Source organism: Physella acuta, unplaced genomic scaffold (genome assembly GCF_028476545.2).
Source record: "Physella acuta isolate Inbredline_101_S28 unplaced genomic scaffold, ASM2847654v3 ptg001158l, whole genome shotgun sequence".
In the NCBI taxonomy this organism is placed as follows: Eukaryota; Metazoa; Mollusca; class Gastropoda; family Physidae; genus Physella; species Physella acuta.
In genome coordinates, this window is record NW_026732675.1 from 190,302 (window position 1) to 210,070 (window position 19,769).

At 38.1% G+C, this 19,769-nt stretch overlaps 1 protein-coding gene across 1 annotated transcript; it reads left to right on the forward strand.

Moving 5' to 3' along the window:
• Positions 1 to 6,181: 6,181 nt before the first annotated feature.
• Positions 6,182 to 14,306, forward strand: LOC131956558 (sodium-dependent phosphate transport protein 2B-like). The gene is made up of 9 exons (XM_059321074.1): positions 6,182 to 6,271; positions 6,987 to 7,179; positions 7,859 to 7,987; positions 9,429 to 9,572; positions 11,022 to 11,130; positions 11,803 to 12,013; positions 12,121 to 12,187; positions 12,546 to 12,697; positions 13,263 to 14,306. Exons 1-9 carry the CDS (start codon positions 6,266 to 6,268, stop codon positions 14,061 to 14,063), a joined length of 1,812 nt encoding a protein of 603 aa, XP_059177057.1. The 5' UTR covers positions 6,182 to 6,265; the 3' UTR covers positions 14,064 to 14,306.
• Positions 14,307 to 19,769: the final 5,463 nt, after the last annotated feature.

Here is a 19,769-nt window from a genome sequence, read left to right on the forward strand (position 1 = left end):
TCATGAGTTTCACTTGTGGCCCAACTAGAACGAAATGGGACGCGACGTGAAATCAGCACTCTCACTCGTGGTCGGATATTTGCATTCATTGTTCCAACCATAAATCATTGCGTATCAGGCCAGATTACGTCTCGGTAGTCGATTACGGTTTACAGTAATAAATCTAACTGTATTAACTATCCTGTTTAAGAGTATTCGATACATTCAAACGCGATACTACAGAATTGGACCAAGTATGGCATCTTTTGTTTTACATAGTTTATCTAGTGTCGATTTGATGCAGTGTTTTAAAATGTAGGTAAAAACGTTATCTCTATGTGGTTCACTCGTGGCTTTAGGGGCTATAAAAAATCTCATTGAACCAGTAAATTTTAATGTTTAAAAAAAACAGTACGTAATTATTCTTGACTTTTGAGTCCCAATATCTGCTATTTTACAAACCTTGCTCCACCCATCCCCCGGAAACCCAACCCCCAACCTAATTTTCAAGTTCAGTTTTCTTCTGCATATAGCATATAAATAAGATTTATAACTCACTAAATCTGTTAATTAAGATCTTGTTTCTAATGAACTCAATCTTTTTTTGTAAAACAAATATGTAAGTATGTATATATATATATAGGCCTACACATTTTGAATTTGTTGTTTTAAAATAATTTTTTGACAGTCGCATTTAATGCTTGATGATTATTATTATTATTATTATTATTATTTATTATTAATATTAATATTAGAATATTATTATTATTATTATTATTATTATTATTATTATTATTATTATTATTATTATTATTATCTTTATTATTATTATTATTATTATTATTATTATTATTATTATTATTATTATTATTATTATTATTATTATTATTATTATTATTATTATTATTATTATTATTATTATTATTATTATTATTATTATTATTATTATTATTATTATTATTATTATTATTATTATTATTATTATTATTATTATTATTATTATTATTATTATTATTATTACCATTATTATTATTATTATTATTAGTATTATTAGTATTATTATTATTATTATTATTATTATTATTATTATTATTATTATTATTATTATTATTATTATTATTATTATTATTATTATTATTATTATTATTATTATTATTATTATTATTATTATTATTATTATTATTATTATTATTATTATTATTATTATTATTATTGGTCGTTGTTATTATTGGTCGTTGTTATTATTGTTGTTGTTGTTCTCATTATTATTCTTTTAGTTATTTAATTAATTTTTTATTATTAATTTATTTTTGTATAGATTTATTCACATATTAACCCTTTCATTTATTCAATTATTTATTTATTCAATTACTCATTTATTCACCCATTCCTTTATCCCTTTATTTATATGTTCATTTGTTCATGTGTTTATTTGTTCATTTGTTCATGTATATATTCATGCATATATTCATGCATATATTCATGTATATATGCATGGTATATATCCATTTATATATTTATTTATATAATTATTTGTATATTCATTTATATATCCATTTATATATTTATTTATATAATTATTTGTATATTCATTTATATATTCATTTATATATTTATTCATTTTTCCATTTACTCATTTATTCATTTGCTCATTTATTCATTTACTCATTTATTTATTTACTCATTTATTTATTTGTTCTTTTTTTCATTTTTTCATTGTTATTATTTATTATATCTTTTCTTTTTTTTATTTACTAAAATATTAATTTACTAATATATTAATTAATTAATTAATTAATTTGTTTGTTTCATTATTTAACTATGTATTTATTTATATATGTTCCTGTTACATGAAATTAAAAAGAATGTTCTTGAGATGTTGCTGTCTGTAGCAAGGTACGTTTGAGTTACATACTTGGCCTCTGTTAATGCTAAGAATAACGACCAAAATGGTTTGAAAACTTGAAATACATTACACTCGCTCAGAATGTCACACCAGGATTCCGTTCTTGTTTTGTCTCTATCGGGTTTTTGGAAAAATAGGTTACAGAATAGGCATTGGAATTTATTTTTTCCTCATACATTCTGTTAAGTTCTTGGGTGAGGATTCATTGGTCGTATCAAATTTTTAAAAAGATGAATTAATAAAGTTTATTATAATTGGAAAATGTCTTGCTTTTTACCACTGTATTTGTTAACATTTTAAACTTGAGCCAAACATTACTCAAGTCTAACATCTTAGATGCCATTATTCCTATTTAGATTTTATTCAATCTAATTTGTTGTTCTTATATGCACTTCATCATATTTGTTTAATTTTTCTTAAACGCTTTCTTGATTGTGTAAAATTGAGCAGGGCAGAAGAAAAGCGTTGGCATACAAGCGGTAAACATTTTGGGCAGAGCGTCACTAAATCGCCCCCATTTCAACTGTGGATAGTTGTATCGTATTCAGCGGACGTAAAATAGCTACTTGCTGTTTGTAATCGTCATTTTAATAAAGGTGTGAGTCAGAATGGCGAAAACAAAAACGTGCCTAGACTTCAGCTGCATGGTTTCTATTTTCATACAATCTTTCTGGCATAAAGAACCTCCCGATATATGGAACCCAGAGGCGTAGCGAGAAGGGGGCGGGGCGGGGGAACAAATGTCCCCGGGCGCCGACCTTAGGGGGGGGGCGCCAAATTGAAAGTTTGAGGGGGGGTGCAAATGAAAAGTTCGAAGGGGGGTGCAAATCGAAAGTTTGTTCCCGGGCGCCGGGAAGGGTCGCTACGCCTCTGACGGAACCTCCCAATATACAGAACATCCCGATATATGGAACCTCCCGATATACTGAACCTCCCAGCATACAGATAATCCCGATATATGGAACCTCCCAATACACTGAACATCTAGATATACTGAAACTCCTGGTGTACAGAACCTCCCAATATACAGAACATCCCGATTTAGGAGCCTCCCGATATACGGAACCTCTCAATATACAGAATTGCCCGATATAGGGAACCTCCCCGAGTCTATAGGAAGCACCCCCTTCACACACACACACACACACACACACACACAGCAGGGTTAGTGAGACATCTGTCATCATCCGGAGTCTAAAAGGACGCCCTTAACCCTATTGAACTGAAGTGTAAACTGTATCTTTGTGAACTATGGGTAACACGTAAACCGAACTCTACTTCACAAGGTTGCCTTAAAACTGCCTGCTAAACATCAACCTACTAATTAATCTTAGGAAAAAAAATATGTAAAAAAAAAATCATAACTATTCATATAACTTGTAGAATACTTGCAGTAAATAGATAAGGGTCATCCATAAATGACGTCACGCTTTTTTGACGATTTTTACCCCTCCCCCCTCCCCTCCGTCACACATCGTCACAAAAAGCCAAACCCCCACCCTTAAAATGATGTCACACCTCAGCATACAATCCCCCCCCTCAAAATTGCAGTACATTTTTTCTTAAAACATCAATATTTTTTCCAAAATCTTGTCTGAACACCATAAGAAACAACAAAAAAAAATAAACCTTTCTATTAATAAGCTTTTAATCGCATAAAAAGAAAATCTAATATATAAAGCTCAGTTCTGTATCTAACGCATATGTTTGTCGTTGGTCTTGGATGGATTTAAGTGTTAGACAATTATCGTGCGCATTTGTCTAAATTTATGAGTTAAAAAATTACTATTGAAAGTGTTGGGATAATAATTGTCGGCATGTTCATTAAACACAAGTTTTAAAAAAATATCATCTTTTACAAAAATTCTAATTATGTCTTTATTTAGTCCTATAGCACTTACTTCCCTTTGATAAGTTAGGAAAACACAATTACTTCCCTTTATAAAACTATTGCATTAGTGGAAAATAGTTTACTTTTTATTACTTTGTTTTGGTGTTGGGAAAAAAAAATAATTACATAATTAGCGGGGATTGATCAAGTGCAAATGTTGTAGGTATTTTACGGATAAGCTTGGAGTATTAAAATTGTTCATTAAATTGAAACAGGCGCGTTCGTTTAAGTGAGTGCAAAAGACTATGAATAAGTTGGGGTACTATAGTCGTTCATTAAGCTAAAACAGGTGATTCCGCCCCGGGCGTTTATGTTCGCGTTAGTGTTTTCTTTGTGTTTAGGTGGGTTTGCGTTAGTGGTTGCGTTTTGATTTGGTTCGTTTTCGTTCTTTCTTTTTTTTTTGTGTGTTTTTTTGTTTGGGTTTGTATTTGTGTTTTTGGTTGGTTTTGCGTTTGGATTTGGTTTGTTTTCGTTTGCTTTTTCGTTGTTTATTTTTTTTTTTTTTTTTTGGTATTGGTGTTTGTGGTTGGGTTTGTTGTTAGGTTTTTGTTTTCGTTTGCTTTTTTGTTTGTTTTTTCTTTGTGTTTGTATTGGTGTTTGTGGTTGTGGTTGGGTTTGTTGTTAGGTTTTTGTTTTTGTTTGTATTTGTAATTGTGTTAGCGTTATGTTTGCGTTTTGTTGTTTTGGTTGGTTGTGGTTTGGGTGGGCAATGCCAGGTTTATGATGATTACTAAACACACAGGTAATGGTCTTTAACAGAAAGGTTTTTCACAGAAGCCAGAGCAGGGCCTGGCCGGGACGGCTAGTAATGTATATTTTCTTTAAACATTCTCAAGAAAATAAAAGCGATGGTTGCTCTAGAAATCTTTTCAGTACGTTTTGCAACAATTAAGTACAAATAGATTGAAAATGATAATATATTATTGCGTTGACATCGGAAATGAACATATGCGAAAATCACTTCACTTTATTCGAATTTGGGGGCGGCGTGGTAGGCAGTGTTTCTTCCAGACATTTTTATATTCCGAGGGAGGGGGGGGGGGAACAAAATTTCCGGTGGGGGGGGGGGGGTCGGACTAAAATGTCCGGGGGGGGGGTGCGGACATTGTTTAAAGTATATATTTTCTATATAAATTACATTTTATTTGTGTGTGGGGGGGTAGAGTTTCTTCGCCCCCCCCCCCCCCCTCAGAAGAGATGCCTGAAAGTAACACTAGTGGTAGGGCAAGACTGTGTGGCCGAGTGGTAGAGCGTTCGAGAGAAACAACCAAAGAACAAGACCTGACAAAAGCTTGCAAGTAAGATAAGTAGAAATACCATTATAATAAAAAGATTTTAAATTGAATGAAATTAAAAAAGAATATAAACTTGCAAACTGGTTATAAAGTAATCTTTATAATAATTCAATTTCAAATTTAATGTTTTATTAGTTTAATTAAAAGTTAGATATTCTTGCGTTGTCTTCAGAGACGAATGCATCTAGACATTAGTGCATTAGATGTGAGGTATTATATCTTTTTTGGTTTATTATAGGTTTTTATTTTTATTTTAATTTATTGTATTTCTATAGGGACAAAGAAAGTTGTTACTGAACTTAAAATATAGACTTGGGTTATAACTGAGTTACAAGATTAGTCACAAGCCCACGGATAAACAAACAGACCATGTGAACTAATTAAAGCTTATAAAATAATGACTGCCCCCACTGACAATGCACTACCCATGCCCTGCGTAACCCCTAAACACAAATGGACTCTTCTGACCCTTGGGTTTATCAAATACCCGGATGTTGTACCTCCTCATTCTTCAACAAAACTATGTTGTCGCCGACTATCCTATTATGTTATCTGCAGGCCTATAGATTTAAAAGACAGTTCAAACCCTTTCAAAACAATGCCAGCGGAAATCGCGGATGTTCAAGAATGCTAAAAAATATATTGTTTTTTTTTCTTTCTTGTTTTTCTGTTAAAGTGACTTCCGTTTCTCCTGGATCAAGACTTTAAAAAATGTAAAGAAAAATTCAAAAAACACTGGACTGCTTTTTACAGAAGTGAAAGAATTTTACATGCACATAAATGTAAATTGATTCTACATTATATGCATAAGATGTACTTATTTTATCATAAAGAGCTCTTAAAACAGAGCTGTTTTAAAAACCTCTTCTTCAACGTTATCGACTATAAATGTTATGAACACAAGTTATAATAAGTAGCAAAAATAGAAGGCGTGGTATACGGTCGTAAAACAAAAATAGTATTCTGACCTACTAAACTTGCGACAGGAAATAACCCCCCCCCCTCCCCCCGCATCCCCAACCCCCTTACATAAACCTCTCAATGTTCTTACCTGGGCGGTGAAGAACTGAGGCCAGGTACACCACACTTACCTTCACCCCGTGCGAATGACCGGATTGTCTCAGCCGGCCGGCCGGTTGCCTATATAAACCTGGTCTGTCGCACCGGCTTTGGTCAGACTAGGGACACGACACAATGCAGGTAGGCTTCACACGCTAGCCTAGAGGACTTTAGCCTAGGGGACATTAGCCTAGGGGACATTAGCCTAGAGGACATTAGCCTAGAGTAGATTAGCCTAGGGGACATTAGCCTAGAGTAGATTAGCCTAGAGTAGATTAGCCTAACGTAGATTAGCCTAGAGTAAATTAGCCTAGAATAATTTAGCCTATAGTGCATTAGCTTAAACTAATTCGCCTAGAGTACACTAGCCTAAATTATTTTAGCCTAGAGTGCATTAGCCTAAAGTAGTTTAGCCTAGAGTAATTTTTTTGATTTAGTGAACAGCGCCACATCATGTCTATGATTAATATTAACAAATTGCTAATTTTAAAGTTGACTATAATTTCTGTAATGTAGCTTATTCGTTTCTTCTCGCCAAAATATTAAAGATAATTATAACGAGATATTAAACTTTATTAAACAATAACGATTATCATTTTATTTAAACATTTTGTTTTGCTAGTTAAATTCTAAGATGAGTATAGTTAATTTAAACTTTTATTTTGATTTTTTTTTTTTTTTTTTTTTTTTTGGCGAAGTACAATAACAATACTAGTATTTAAGAGGTCTTCAAATCATCAGCACTACTAATTTCATTTCTTTCTTTTTGTGATGAAAAGTTATTGTGCATGTTATATAATACTTAAATCTCTAATTTAAAACGCTACTTAACGCTTGCCATATTATTTCTTTCCAGAACGAGGCTAAAGCAGACGTCAAGCACGCGCCATACTCCAATGGCAAGGCCGGTTTCTATCCGGAGAAACTCAATTACGTCATCACCGTGGACAGTGGCGACGTAAAGGAGAAGGAGGCGACGAAAGTTGACGAGATCGATGACGATCCGTGGGCTCTACCTGAGCTCAACGACGACTCTGAGCAATGGGAAGGTAAGCTGGCTATACATTTCAGTTAGATAGTACCATTTCGCTTTTTATTCATAGTCACAATAATCATTCGAAATTTCATACGTAACAATAATTCAGCCCCAAACACTTTTAGTCTAGCCCTATCTTTACTTTACCAATCAGAGCGATCATTAAATAAACATAATCATATTCAGAGTTTCATGTAAGTTAATCAAAACTATTGGGATCTTCTGACAAAGACCTAAAATTGTTTAAACACCATTGCCTCCTTCTGGATATTAATTAAGCATTTGCAATTTCGCTCATTTTTAATTTGCTAAGGCTCTTCGTCTACTACGATTGTTTTTTTGTTTGTTTTTTTTTTCAAATTTTCTTTGACTTTTCATTGACAAAGGCCCAAGTTCAAAACATCCTATTTAATGTTATTTAAATTCCATCGATTTGTTCAACCATTTGTTGTGTTACATTGATCTACCTAATCTAATCTTGTGCTGAGTACCTTGATGTCCATGGTTCCATGTTAATCCGATATATCCCCAGACCTGTGGTCCACCTAATCTAATCCTGTGCTGAGTACCTTGATAAGTCCATGGTTCCATGTTAATCCTATATCTCCCCAGACCTGTGGTCCACCTAATCTAATCCTGTGCTGAGTACCTTGATAAGTCCATGGTTCCATGTTAATCCGATATATCCCCAGACCTGGACACAGTAGGGAAGGTGAAGCGTGTCGTCTGGCTGGCCCTGAGGTTCGTGTTCCTGGTCGGCCTGATGTACCTCTTCATCTGTTCTCTGGACTTTCTCAGCTCGGCCTTCCAGCTGCTCGGGGGTGAGTGGACATTTCAGTTTTCTTTTCTCTACAGACAGTCTACTATTGGCACAATAATTCACTAAGCCGCGAAGAATCTTCACCAAGGACACTTTTAAATTTTATTTTATCGCTTGCGGACAATCATGACTCCGGATTTTAAAAAGGCTATACTTTATTTCTTTTATTAAAAGGGTAAACGAGATTTTAAATCTTCTAACAATTGGGCATAAAGATTTTAAATTTTTCAATTATCAAATCGACAGTGAAGAATTTAAATTTCCAACTATTAAAAGAGCGAAGATGATTTAAATTTCAAGTATTAAAAGGGCAAACAGGATTTAAACGTTCCCTTGCACCAGACATGTTCTCTTTTCAAAATTTAAAAAATACATTATGGACACCTTCACATGCTAACGGATTTAAACAGGTTTACAGCTTAGTTTACAGCGCTTGTGCTAGATTTATGTTAAGTTTTGGTTTACCTTCGGGATAAAATTGATGACAATCCAAAAATAAATAACGTAGATATAATTTAATTGATTTCAAACCATAGTCACATGGCACCCCCTAAAGGAAAAGAGCCCTATAATTATTTTTTGTTTCTGCGACAGCCCATAACATCAGTCTAGGTCACGACATGACAAAAGCGATCCCCCTCCCTATTCCATTTCACCCCCCCCCCCCTAAGTTTACCGTACGTGTGAACCGTCCCCTTCACTTCAAGGACTCCCTAGCCGCGCCGTATACAACATTCCAACCCCTGGCTATGTGTTCAGTTCTGTCAAAACATTGTCTTCAGGTGTGTTAGAACCTCCGGTTTTTTTCCCTACCTGTTGACGTCACACTCGTCACAACAACAAAAAAAATAGTTTCCGTGAAGGCTGGTGGGGCAGACAATCCACGGGCACGCTAATTCATGGAGGAGTTATCTCTGACGTACTAGCCTCGCATTCGTCACTGTCACGTGGGGTCATGTTTTGGTTGGGGTTGGCAAAAAAAAAATCTGCTAGACTTTTCTAGACGCTAAATTTTAAAGGTTTTAATTTACAGTGTGAGAAATATCGAAAACATAATTTCAAGTCTCTACAAAATTTACACTATAATAATACCATTAGTCAACAATTCGAATAGATCGAAAACCAAACAGTTTTTATATAAATCTCATGTCACACACACACACACACATACATACTTACATAAACACGCCACAAACATGCACACAAAGACATCACAAAAAACACACATATACAACCTTATCTATTGGCTATTTATATAATCACATTATGCACACAGACACCTATATATATATATATATATATATATATATATATATATAATATATATATATATATATATATATATATATATATATATATATATATATATCTGTGTGTCTGTGGGTGTGTGTAAGTGTCTTTGTGCTTTGTTAATTAATTAATTTTTATATATATTTATCCAGGCAAAGCCGCAGGTGAAGCATTAGGGAGCTCTGTTCTACTGAGCAACCCGATTGCCGGTTTGATGGTTGGGGTCCTGGCAACGGTCCTGGTTCAAAGTTCATCAACGTCCACGTCAATCATCGTCTCCATGGTGTCGGCCGGCAGTAAGTTCCTGTTACACTCTACTACCCCTGTAATTTATGCCTTGGCACGACATTCATTTCCCATTCAATGGGGCCGACTGTTACAGACTTGTGTCGTAAATATTTCTTATCTGGGTCGGATCGAATCCTTGTATTCGGGTCCATAAAATATGAGCTACATATAATAATCGGTTTGTCACGGATACAACATTTAACAAATCTGATGTATATATAAGCGAGTTAGACCAGTGAGGTAAGGCAATTGAAAAAAGGGAGATAATATAAATTGGTTTTTAAAAAATAAATTACATTCTTTTTAATTAAAAAATTAAAAGGCCTATCTTTTAATACAAACTATGATAAAAAAAACAGATAAAAACATAATATTAAATTATTCTTAGTTTGTATTCCACATTGTGTCTTATATACATTTGTGAATTTCTGTTTATTATTAACTAAATTCATAAATATTTATTTTAATTTGAGAAAACAATAAATTCGCTAAGTTCATTAAATGTAGGTTAAGGTCGGTCATAGGTCACCTTAATTATAAATTCATGTCAAACAAAGTTCCCCATTGTTCCATTCCTCCAACTAATTTAGAACGTGTCCATGACGAAAACAATTTTTCCCGCTGAAGGAAGTGTCGTGAACATTCTACCGCTGTTAGGGTTTATAATTAGATCAAGTCATTAACAGTGGCTCATTAAATAAATTAGGTTTTCTTTTATTTCCTTGATAGTAAAGTGCACACAGGCACATTGTACAGCAAATTAGTTCCGCTAATGAAAACATAGTTATAGGTTTGTAGGTAAACATTGTTAAGTCGATTGTTATTATTAAAGAAAACACGCGGCTTGTTAAAAGAAAAACACTAGACTAGAATTTTTTTTGTTGAATTTTAGATGTGTTTAAACATTAGTGCAAGCCCATACTGGTAGGGGGGAGGTTGTGGTCTAGTGGTAGAGCATTCGACTCCTAACTAGAAAGTCTCGAGTTCAGGTTCCTGACTTGGGTCGTTACGTATCCAGCTCTGAGTCCGCCCAACTCTAATGGGTACCTGACTTATAATAAGGAAAGTAAAGACGCCTGGGCAATATCCCTTCATATACCGAGGTCACAGAAACAGTCGAACTCTTCTTCACCTGCCCAGTAGTCTACCGCGCCCCTCCCCTCCCCTCTCCTTCTGAACGAATTAAACGAAATATCATTTTTATTGAGAATACATGCTTTTACCAGTGCCCCCCCCCCCCCATCCCCCCAAGTCTGAAAGAAACACTGAATATCTACCATAAAACACTATGGCCAAGCTTTCGCGTGCTATATTTCACACTAACCATGTACACATTCTTACGATCACATCTCCCGACCTCCCTTCCACAGATTTTTCCCAAATTATTTTCCCCGTGACTAACATTGCTATGTCACTTTAAACGTGATGTCTCTAACCAAATGTTGAACGTGTTTCAGTACTGAAAGTTCGTCTGGCAATTCCTATCGCCATGGGCTGTAACATAGGGACAACAGTGACCAACACTCTAGTCTCGCTGGGGCAGGTTAACGTCAAAAGTGACTTTAGGTGAGTCATCTGAAGCCAGTGTGGGGATAGTCTTTGTGTGGGGATATTTTTTGTGTGGGGAAAGTGTGGGGGGTAGTGTTTGTGTGAGGATAGCTTTTGTGTGGGGATAGTGTTAGTGTGGGGATAGTGTTAGTGTGGGGATAGCTTTGGTGTGGGAATTGTGTTTGTGTAGGGATAGTGTTAGTGTGGTTATAGTTTTTGCGTGGGAATAGTGTTATTATGGGGATAGTGTTAGTGTGGGGATAGTTTATGTGTGGGGATAGTTTTTGTGTGGTGATAGTTTTTGTGTAGGGAAAATTTTGTGTGGGGATCGTTTTTGTGTGGGGATAGTTTTTGTGGGGGGATATTTTTTGTGTGGGAATAGTTTTTGTGTGGGGACAGTGTTTGTGTGTGGATAGTTTTGGTGTGGGAAATGTGCTTGTGTGGGATAGTTTTTATACATGGATAGTTTTTGTACATGGATAGTTTTTGTACATGGATAGTTTTTGTACATGGATAGTTTTTATACATGGATAGTTTTTGTACATGGATAGTTTTTATACATGGATAGTTTTTGTACATGAAAACTGTTATCCTCCAATAAATGTATTACTCATCAACATTGTATACGCCACATTGCACTCATTAATCTTCAAATATCACCCTCTTCCCCCCCCCCCCCCCCCTTTTCAGACGTGCATTTGCCGCCGCCACCGTCCACGACATGTTCAACTGGCTGTGTGTGTTGGTGCTCCTGCCGCTAGAGGTCGCCTCCGACTACCTGCTCCGGATGACCGACGCCATCACCCAAGACCTCGCCTACAACCAATCAGACTCCAGCTCAAACTCCAACCCCAAAATGCTCAAAGCCATCACAGAGCCCTTTACCAAGAAAATCATAGAAGTAGGTTTATGTTAAAGTAGGTTTATGTTAAGGAAATTAATCAAATACCAACAGTAAAAGTCCGCTTATAGAATTGAATTAATGTTTTGTAAAAAATGTCCTTACAGTTGTCTTCAAGTAAAATCCGAGCAATCGCCAAAGGTGAAGAGGTCAACGGAAGTATCATTGTGCCAGGTAGGTCAAAGTTCATTAACATGCTAAGGATGATTACTCTGACATAACTAGCTGAAGACACTGCATACATTAATTATTATACTTTATTAAGCGTGGTAGGGTCAAGCCGTGTACTAAGTGGTAGTTGTAATTAGTAACAGTGAAATAGTATGACCCCCCCCCCCCCACACACACACACCCTCTTGACCATTTCTCTTTAGATAAAGTTTTAATTAGCGCCGTTAAAACCGCATTTTAAAATTAGGCTCCCATTTAATAAAACGGAAACTATATTAGCAGTTTTAATATTATGATTCTCCAGAATAGTGATTACATAATGATTAATTTAATGATTTAATTAATATTGTTTACGTCGTAGGTGATCACGTGTTTGGTGAATGGAGCGGCTCAGACGCAGCAGCAGGCGCCATTTTATTGGTTGTGTCCCTTGTGTTGTTGTGTACCTGCCTCGTTCTGGTGGTGAAGATCCTCAGCTCTTTACTCAAGGGGGCCATCGCTAAGATTATTCAGGTTTGTACTACAGTTGTTTTTTGAGCTAACAAAAACAATAGGAAAATGAAAATCGATGACAAAATCGATAGTAAAATATTATTTTGTTCTTTGAGACAATTATAGGAGAACACATTTTTTTCAAAAGTAATCTTTAGCATTGCTTCCGAATATTTATTAAAACTAATGTACAATTAAATATCATTTTACATAAATAATAGTAAAAATTATTGGTAATAGCTAAAACAAAAATAACTGGAAAATAAAACATTTTTTTTTAAAGAGCCAAAAATTATAATATCTCCATACAACAAAAGAAATTATACATCTGCATAAAATAAACGAACCATAACATTAAAAACAAAAATAGAAAAATCTCAAGTATGCCTACATTTTGAAAATTATTCTAAAACAAACAAGAAAACCTTAATGGTCAACATTATTTAAAATAGAAATTAGAATATGATGTATTTCATTCAAATCATATAAAGATACAATTCCAGGCGGCAGTTTAAAATTATTTTATCCACTCAAGCTTTCTAAAAAAATGTGTTTATACAAACGTTTATTTTATTTTTCTCAACAGAGAGTTGTGAATGCTGACTTCCCGGGCCCTTTCAAATACCTGACCGGCTACTTCGTCATTCTCGTGGGCGCAGGTCTGACCATCGTTGTACAGAGCAGCTCTATCTTCACATCAGCCCTCACCCCCCTGGTCGGGGTGGGAGCGATCCACCTTGACCGGATGTACCCCCTCACCATCGGCTCCAACATTGGCACCACCATCACCGGGATCCTTGCAGCCTTGACCTCGTCACCTTCCACGTTCAGAGAGTCGCTTCAGATCGCGCTGTGTCATCTATTCTTCAACATCTCCGGGGTCGTGTTGTGGTACGTCATCCCCCCGACCCGCAAGCTGCCCCTGGGGTTGGCTAAATACCTGGGTCAGATCGTCCACACGTACCGCTGGTTCGCTGTGGTGTACCTTATCCTGGTCTTTTTCTTACTCCCTCTCGCCATCTTCGGCCTCTCCCTCGCCGGCTGGGAGGTCCTCGTCGGGGTGGGAGTCCCCGTTATCCTCCTCATCATCTTCATCATCGTCGTCAACATTCTACAGAAAAAAGCACCAAAATTTCTTCCCGCACGACTCAAAACCTGGGAAGACTCTGGAATCCCAGAACCTCTAAGATCTTTAAGGCCGTACGACAATTTCTTTGTCCGGTTATCAAAATGCTGCTGTTTCTGCTGTAAGAAGTCTGACGTTTCTGAGGGCGCGTACAGTAACGACGGGTTCAGCATAGACTGTGACGACACCGACACGACAGTGAACAGCACAGATAACCACATCACGAGTACCAACAGTCGCACTGAACTCACCAAGTTTTGACATCCCCATCAAAAACTGAACTCACCAAGTTCTGAGCATCTCATCAAACATTGAACTCACCAAGTTTTGACATCCCCATCAAAAACTGAACTCACCAAGTTTTGACATCCCCATCAAAAACTGAACTCACCAAGTTTTGACATCCCCATCAAAAACTGAACTAACCAAGTTCTGACCATCTCATCAAACATTGAACTCAGCAAGTTTTGACAGTCCCACCAAACATATGCTGCCATCAAAAGCTGAACTCACCAAGATCTGACTGATTATCTCATTGAACACTGAACTCACCAAATCCTGACAGCTCCACCAAACACTGAACTCACCAAATCCTGACAGCTCCACCAAATCCTGACAGCCCCACCAAACACTGAACTCACCAAATCCTGACAGCTCCACCAAACACTGAACTCACCAAATCCTGACAGCTCCACCAAACACTGAACTCACCAAATCCTGACAGCTCCACCAAATCCTGACAGCTCCACCAAATCCTGACAGCTCCACCAAATCCTGACAGCTCCACCAAATCCTGACAGCTCCACCAAACACTGAACTCACCAAATCCTGGCAGCTCCACCAAATCCTTACAGTTCCACCAAACACTGAACTCACCAAATCCTGACAGCTCGACCAAACACTGTACTAACCAAATCCTGACAGCTCCACCAAATCCTTACAGTTCCACCAAACACTGAATTCACCAAATCCTGACAGCTCCACCAAACGCTGAACTCACCAAATCCTGACAGCTCCACCAAACGCTGAACTCACCAAATCCTGACAGCTCCACCAAACACTGAACTCACCAAATCCTGACAGCTCCACCAAATCCTGACAGCTCCACCAAATCCTGACAGCTCCACCAAATCCTGACAGCTCCACCAAATCCTGACAGCTCCACCAAATCCTGACAGCTCCACCAAACGCTGAACTCACCAAATCCTGACAGCTCCACCAAACGCTGAACTCACCAAATCCTGACAGCTGCACCAAACACTGAACTCACCAAATCCTGACAGCTCCACCAAACGCTGAACTCACCAAATCCTGACAGCTCCACCAAACACTGAACTCACCAAATCCTGACAGCTCCACCAAACGCTGAACTCACCAAATCCTGACAGCTGCACCAAACACTGAACTCACCAAATCCTGACAGCTCCACCCAACACTGAACTCACCAAATCCTGACAGCTCCACCCAACACTGAACTCACCAAATCCTGACAGCTCCACCAAACACTGAACTCACCAAATCCTGACAGCCCCACCAAACACTGAACTCACCAAATCCTGACAGCTCCACCAAACACTGAACTCACCAAATCCTGACAGCACCACCAAATCCTGACAGCTCGACCAAACACTGAACTCACCAAGTTCTGACAGCCCCGCCAAACATTGAACTCACCAAATCCTGACAGCCCCACCAAACACTGAACTCACCAAATCCTGACAGCTCCACCAAACACTGAACTCACCAAATCCTGACAGCTCCACCAAACGCTGAACTCACCAAATCCTGACAGCTCCACCAAATCCTGACAGCGCCACCAAATCCTGACAGCTCCACCAAACACTGAACTCACCAAATCCTGGCAGCTCCACCAAATCCTTACAGTTCCACCAAACACTGAACTCACCAAATCCTGACAGCTCGACCAAACACTGTACTAACCAAATCCTGACAGCTCCACCAAATCCTTACAGTTCCACCAAACACTGAATTCACCAAATCCTGACAGCTCCACCAAACGCTGAACTCACCAAATCCTGACAGCTCCACCAAACGCTGAACTCACCAAATCCTGACAGCTCCACCAAATCCTGACAGCTCCACCAAATCCTGACAGCTCCACCAAACACTGAACTCACCAAATCCTGACAGCTCCACCAAATCCTGACAGCTCCACCAAATCCTGACAGCTCCACCAAATCCTGACAGCTCCACCAAACGCTGAACTCACCAAATCCTGACAGCTCCACCAAACGCTGAACTCACCAAATCCTGACAGCTCCACCAAACACTGAACTCACCAAATCCTGACAGCTCCACCAAACACTGAACTCACCAAATCCTGACAGCTCCACCAAACACTGAACTCACCAAATCCTGACAGCTCCACCAAACACTGAACTCACCAAATCCTGACAGCTCCACCAAACACTGAACTCACCAAATCCTGACAGCTCCACCAAACACTGAACTCACCAAATCCTGACAGCTCCACCAAATCCTGACAGCTCCACCAAACACTGAACTCACCAAATCCTGACAGCTCCACCAAACGCTGAACTCACCAAATCCTGACAGCTGCACCAAACACTGAACTCACCAAATCCTGACAGCTCCACCAAACGCTGAACTCACCAAATCCTGACAGCCCCACCAAACACTGAACTCACCAAATCCTGACAGCTCAACCAAACACTGAACTCACCAAATCCTGACAGCTCCACCAAACACTGAACTCACCAAATCCTGACAGCTCCACCCAACACTGAACTCACCAAATCCTGACAGCTCCACCAAATCCTGACAGCTCCACCAAACACTGAACTCACCAAATCCTGACAGCTCCACCAAACGCTGAACTCACCAAATCCTGACAGCTCCACCAAATCCTGACAGCTCCACCAAATCCTGACAGCTCCACCAAACACTGAACTCACCAAATCCTGGCAGCTCCACCAAATCCTTACAGTTCCACCAAACACTGAACTCACCAAATCCTGACAGCTCGACCAAACACTGTACTAACCAAATCCTGACAGCTCCACCAAATCCTTACAGTTCCACCAAACACTGAATTCACCAAATCCTGACAGCTCCACCAAACGCTGAACTCACCAAATCCTGACAGCTCCACCAAACGCTGAACTCACCAAATCCTGACAGCTCCACCAAACACTGAACTCACCAAATCCTGACAGCTCCACCAAATCCTGACAGCTCCACCAAATCCTGACAGCTCCACCAAATCCTGACAGCTCCACCAAATCCTGACAGCTCCACCAAATCCTGACAGCTCCACCAAACGCTGAACTCACCAAATCCTGACAGCTCCACCAAACGCTGAACTCACCAAATCCTGACAGCTGCACCAAACACTGAACTCACCAAATCCTGACAGCTCCACCAAACGCTGAACTCACCAAATCCTGACAGCTGCACCAAACACTGAACTCACCAAATCCTGACAGCTCCACCCAACACTGAACTCACCAAATCCTGACAGCTCCACCCAACACTGAACTCACCAAATCCTGACAGCTCCACCAAACACTGAACTCACCAAATCCTGACAGCCCCACCAAACACTGAACTCACCAAATCCTGACAGCTCCACCAAACACTGAACTCACCAAATCCTGACAGCACCACCAAATCCTGACAGCTCGACCAAACACTGAACTCACCAAGTTCTGACAGCCCCGCCAAACATTGAACTCACCAAATCCTGACAGCCCCACCAAACACTGAACTCACCAAATCCTGACAGCTCCACCAAACACTGAACTCACCAAATCCTGACAGCTCCACCAAACGCTGAACTCACCAAATCCTGACAGCTCCACCAAATCCTGACAGCGCCACCAAATCCTGACAGCTCCACCAAACACTGAACTCACCAAATCCTGGCAGCTCCACCAAATCCTTACAGTTCCACCAAACACTGAACTCACCAAATCCTGACAGCTCGACCAAACACTGTACTAACCAAATCCTGACAGCTCCACCAAATCCTTACAGTTCCACCAAACACTGAATTCACCAAATCCTGACAGCTCCACCAAACGCTGAACTCACCAAATCCTGACAGCTCCACCAAACGCTGAACTCACCAAATCCTGACAGCTCCACCAAATCCTGACAGCTCCACCAAATCCTGACAGCTCCACCAAACACTGAACTCACCAAATCCTGACAGCTCCACCAAATCCTGACAGCTCCACCAAATCCTGACAGCTCCACCAAATCCTGACAGCTCCACCAAATCCTGACAGCTCCACCAAACACTGAACTCACCAAATCCTGACAGCTCCACCAAATCCTGACAGCTCCACCAAATCCTGACAGCTCCACCAAACACTGAACTCACCAAATCCTGACAGCTCCACCAAACACTGAACTCACCAAATCCTGACAGCTCCACCAAACACTGAACTCACCAAATCCTGACAGCTCCACCAAACACTGAACTCACCAAATCCTGACAGCTCCACCAAACACTGAACTCACCAAATCCTGACAGCTCCACCAAACACTGAACTCACCAAATCCTGACAGCCCCACCAAACATATGCTGCCATCAAAACTACGAATCTGGTCTTCTCCATGTCAAAGATATGTAAATAAAATGTAATTATTTTTTTATATTGTTCATATTGAATGGTTCATTACTAATGCCTATGTTTCTACATTGGTAAATATTTTATTTCATTAAACTTATGAAAACTTTCTTGTACACTTGAAACAATTAGTAATAAATTCACATGTGGAATATTTAAATACAGCAAATACATGTTTTACAACAGTCAAAGCACTTCGACTTAACACAGTTTTTTTTAAATTATTTTGCTGGAATGATTTACGAAAAAAATGAAAATTTAACATTTCATTTAGAAGTTTTAAAGAAACTTTTTTTGGTCCTAGGAATTGTTCACTGTTTATTAAATACATTATTTACCATTAAAATTCTTGTGTTTCTTTCTATTTCCAATATATATTCATGATACTTGAACAATTATACGACATCTATCCTTGTTATTACGAGATGTTCACTCACCCTGATGAAATACTGTTCATACGATTTTACACTCTATACTAAAGTAGCGGTAGAGCGCTAGGATGATAACCCGACAGTCTCGAGTTCGAATCCTGGTCGAGGTCAGTAGAACCTCCCTGAGTTAACCTAGAGTTGGTCGGTATCTGACTCATGTTAGGGAAAGTAAAGACGGCTGGGCATAGTGCTGACCACACCTTCTATTCATATACCGAGGTCAAGAAACATATTAACTCTAATTCATCTTCACAATGGATCGCTAGGTCTAAAGAGGATTATGTACTTTACTTAAGTAAAAGTGTGCAAATTATAAACTATCATATTCTAGTAAAACACCGAGAACACATCTTTCTTTCACCGAACCAGGCAGGTTATGAGATGCACAACATTGTAGCTCTGGGATTTTGTCACGACTTATTTTGCTACTAAAGGGAGTTAAGGGTTAGTGTTTATTCCTACAAGGGAAGTAATTTTATCATAAAATCGATATATAATTAACTCTTTAATTGACAGAGTAAATAAAGAAAAAGTTTATAGTTCAATTTTGAAAGCTATAACTAAAATTTTGCGTAATATACATAAAAGTAAACAAAGTAATATTATACTAATGTTAAATTTCTTTTAAAATTGAAGTTTATGGACGCAATGAAATTGTAGTGTATCCAGTTAGATAAATAATTTACAGAGTCACTGACAGCCATTGATTCATACGACTATTATTCAAAAACAAAACGAAAAATATATAAAAAATTATAAAAAAAAAAAAATATATATATATATATATATATATATATATATATATATATATATATATATATATATATATATATATATATATATGGCCCAAAAAAAATCTTTGCGGGGTGGCCCTTTTTTTCTAGTTCCGCCACTGGTAGGCATCCCATACAAATGTACCT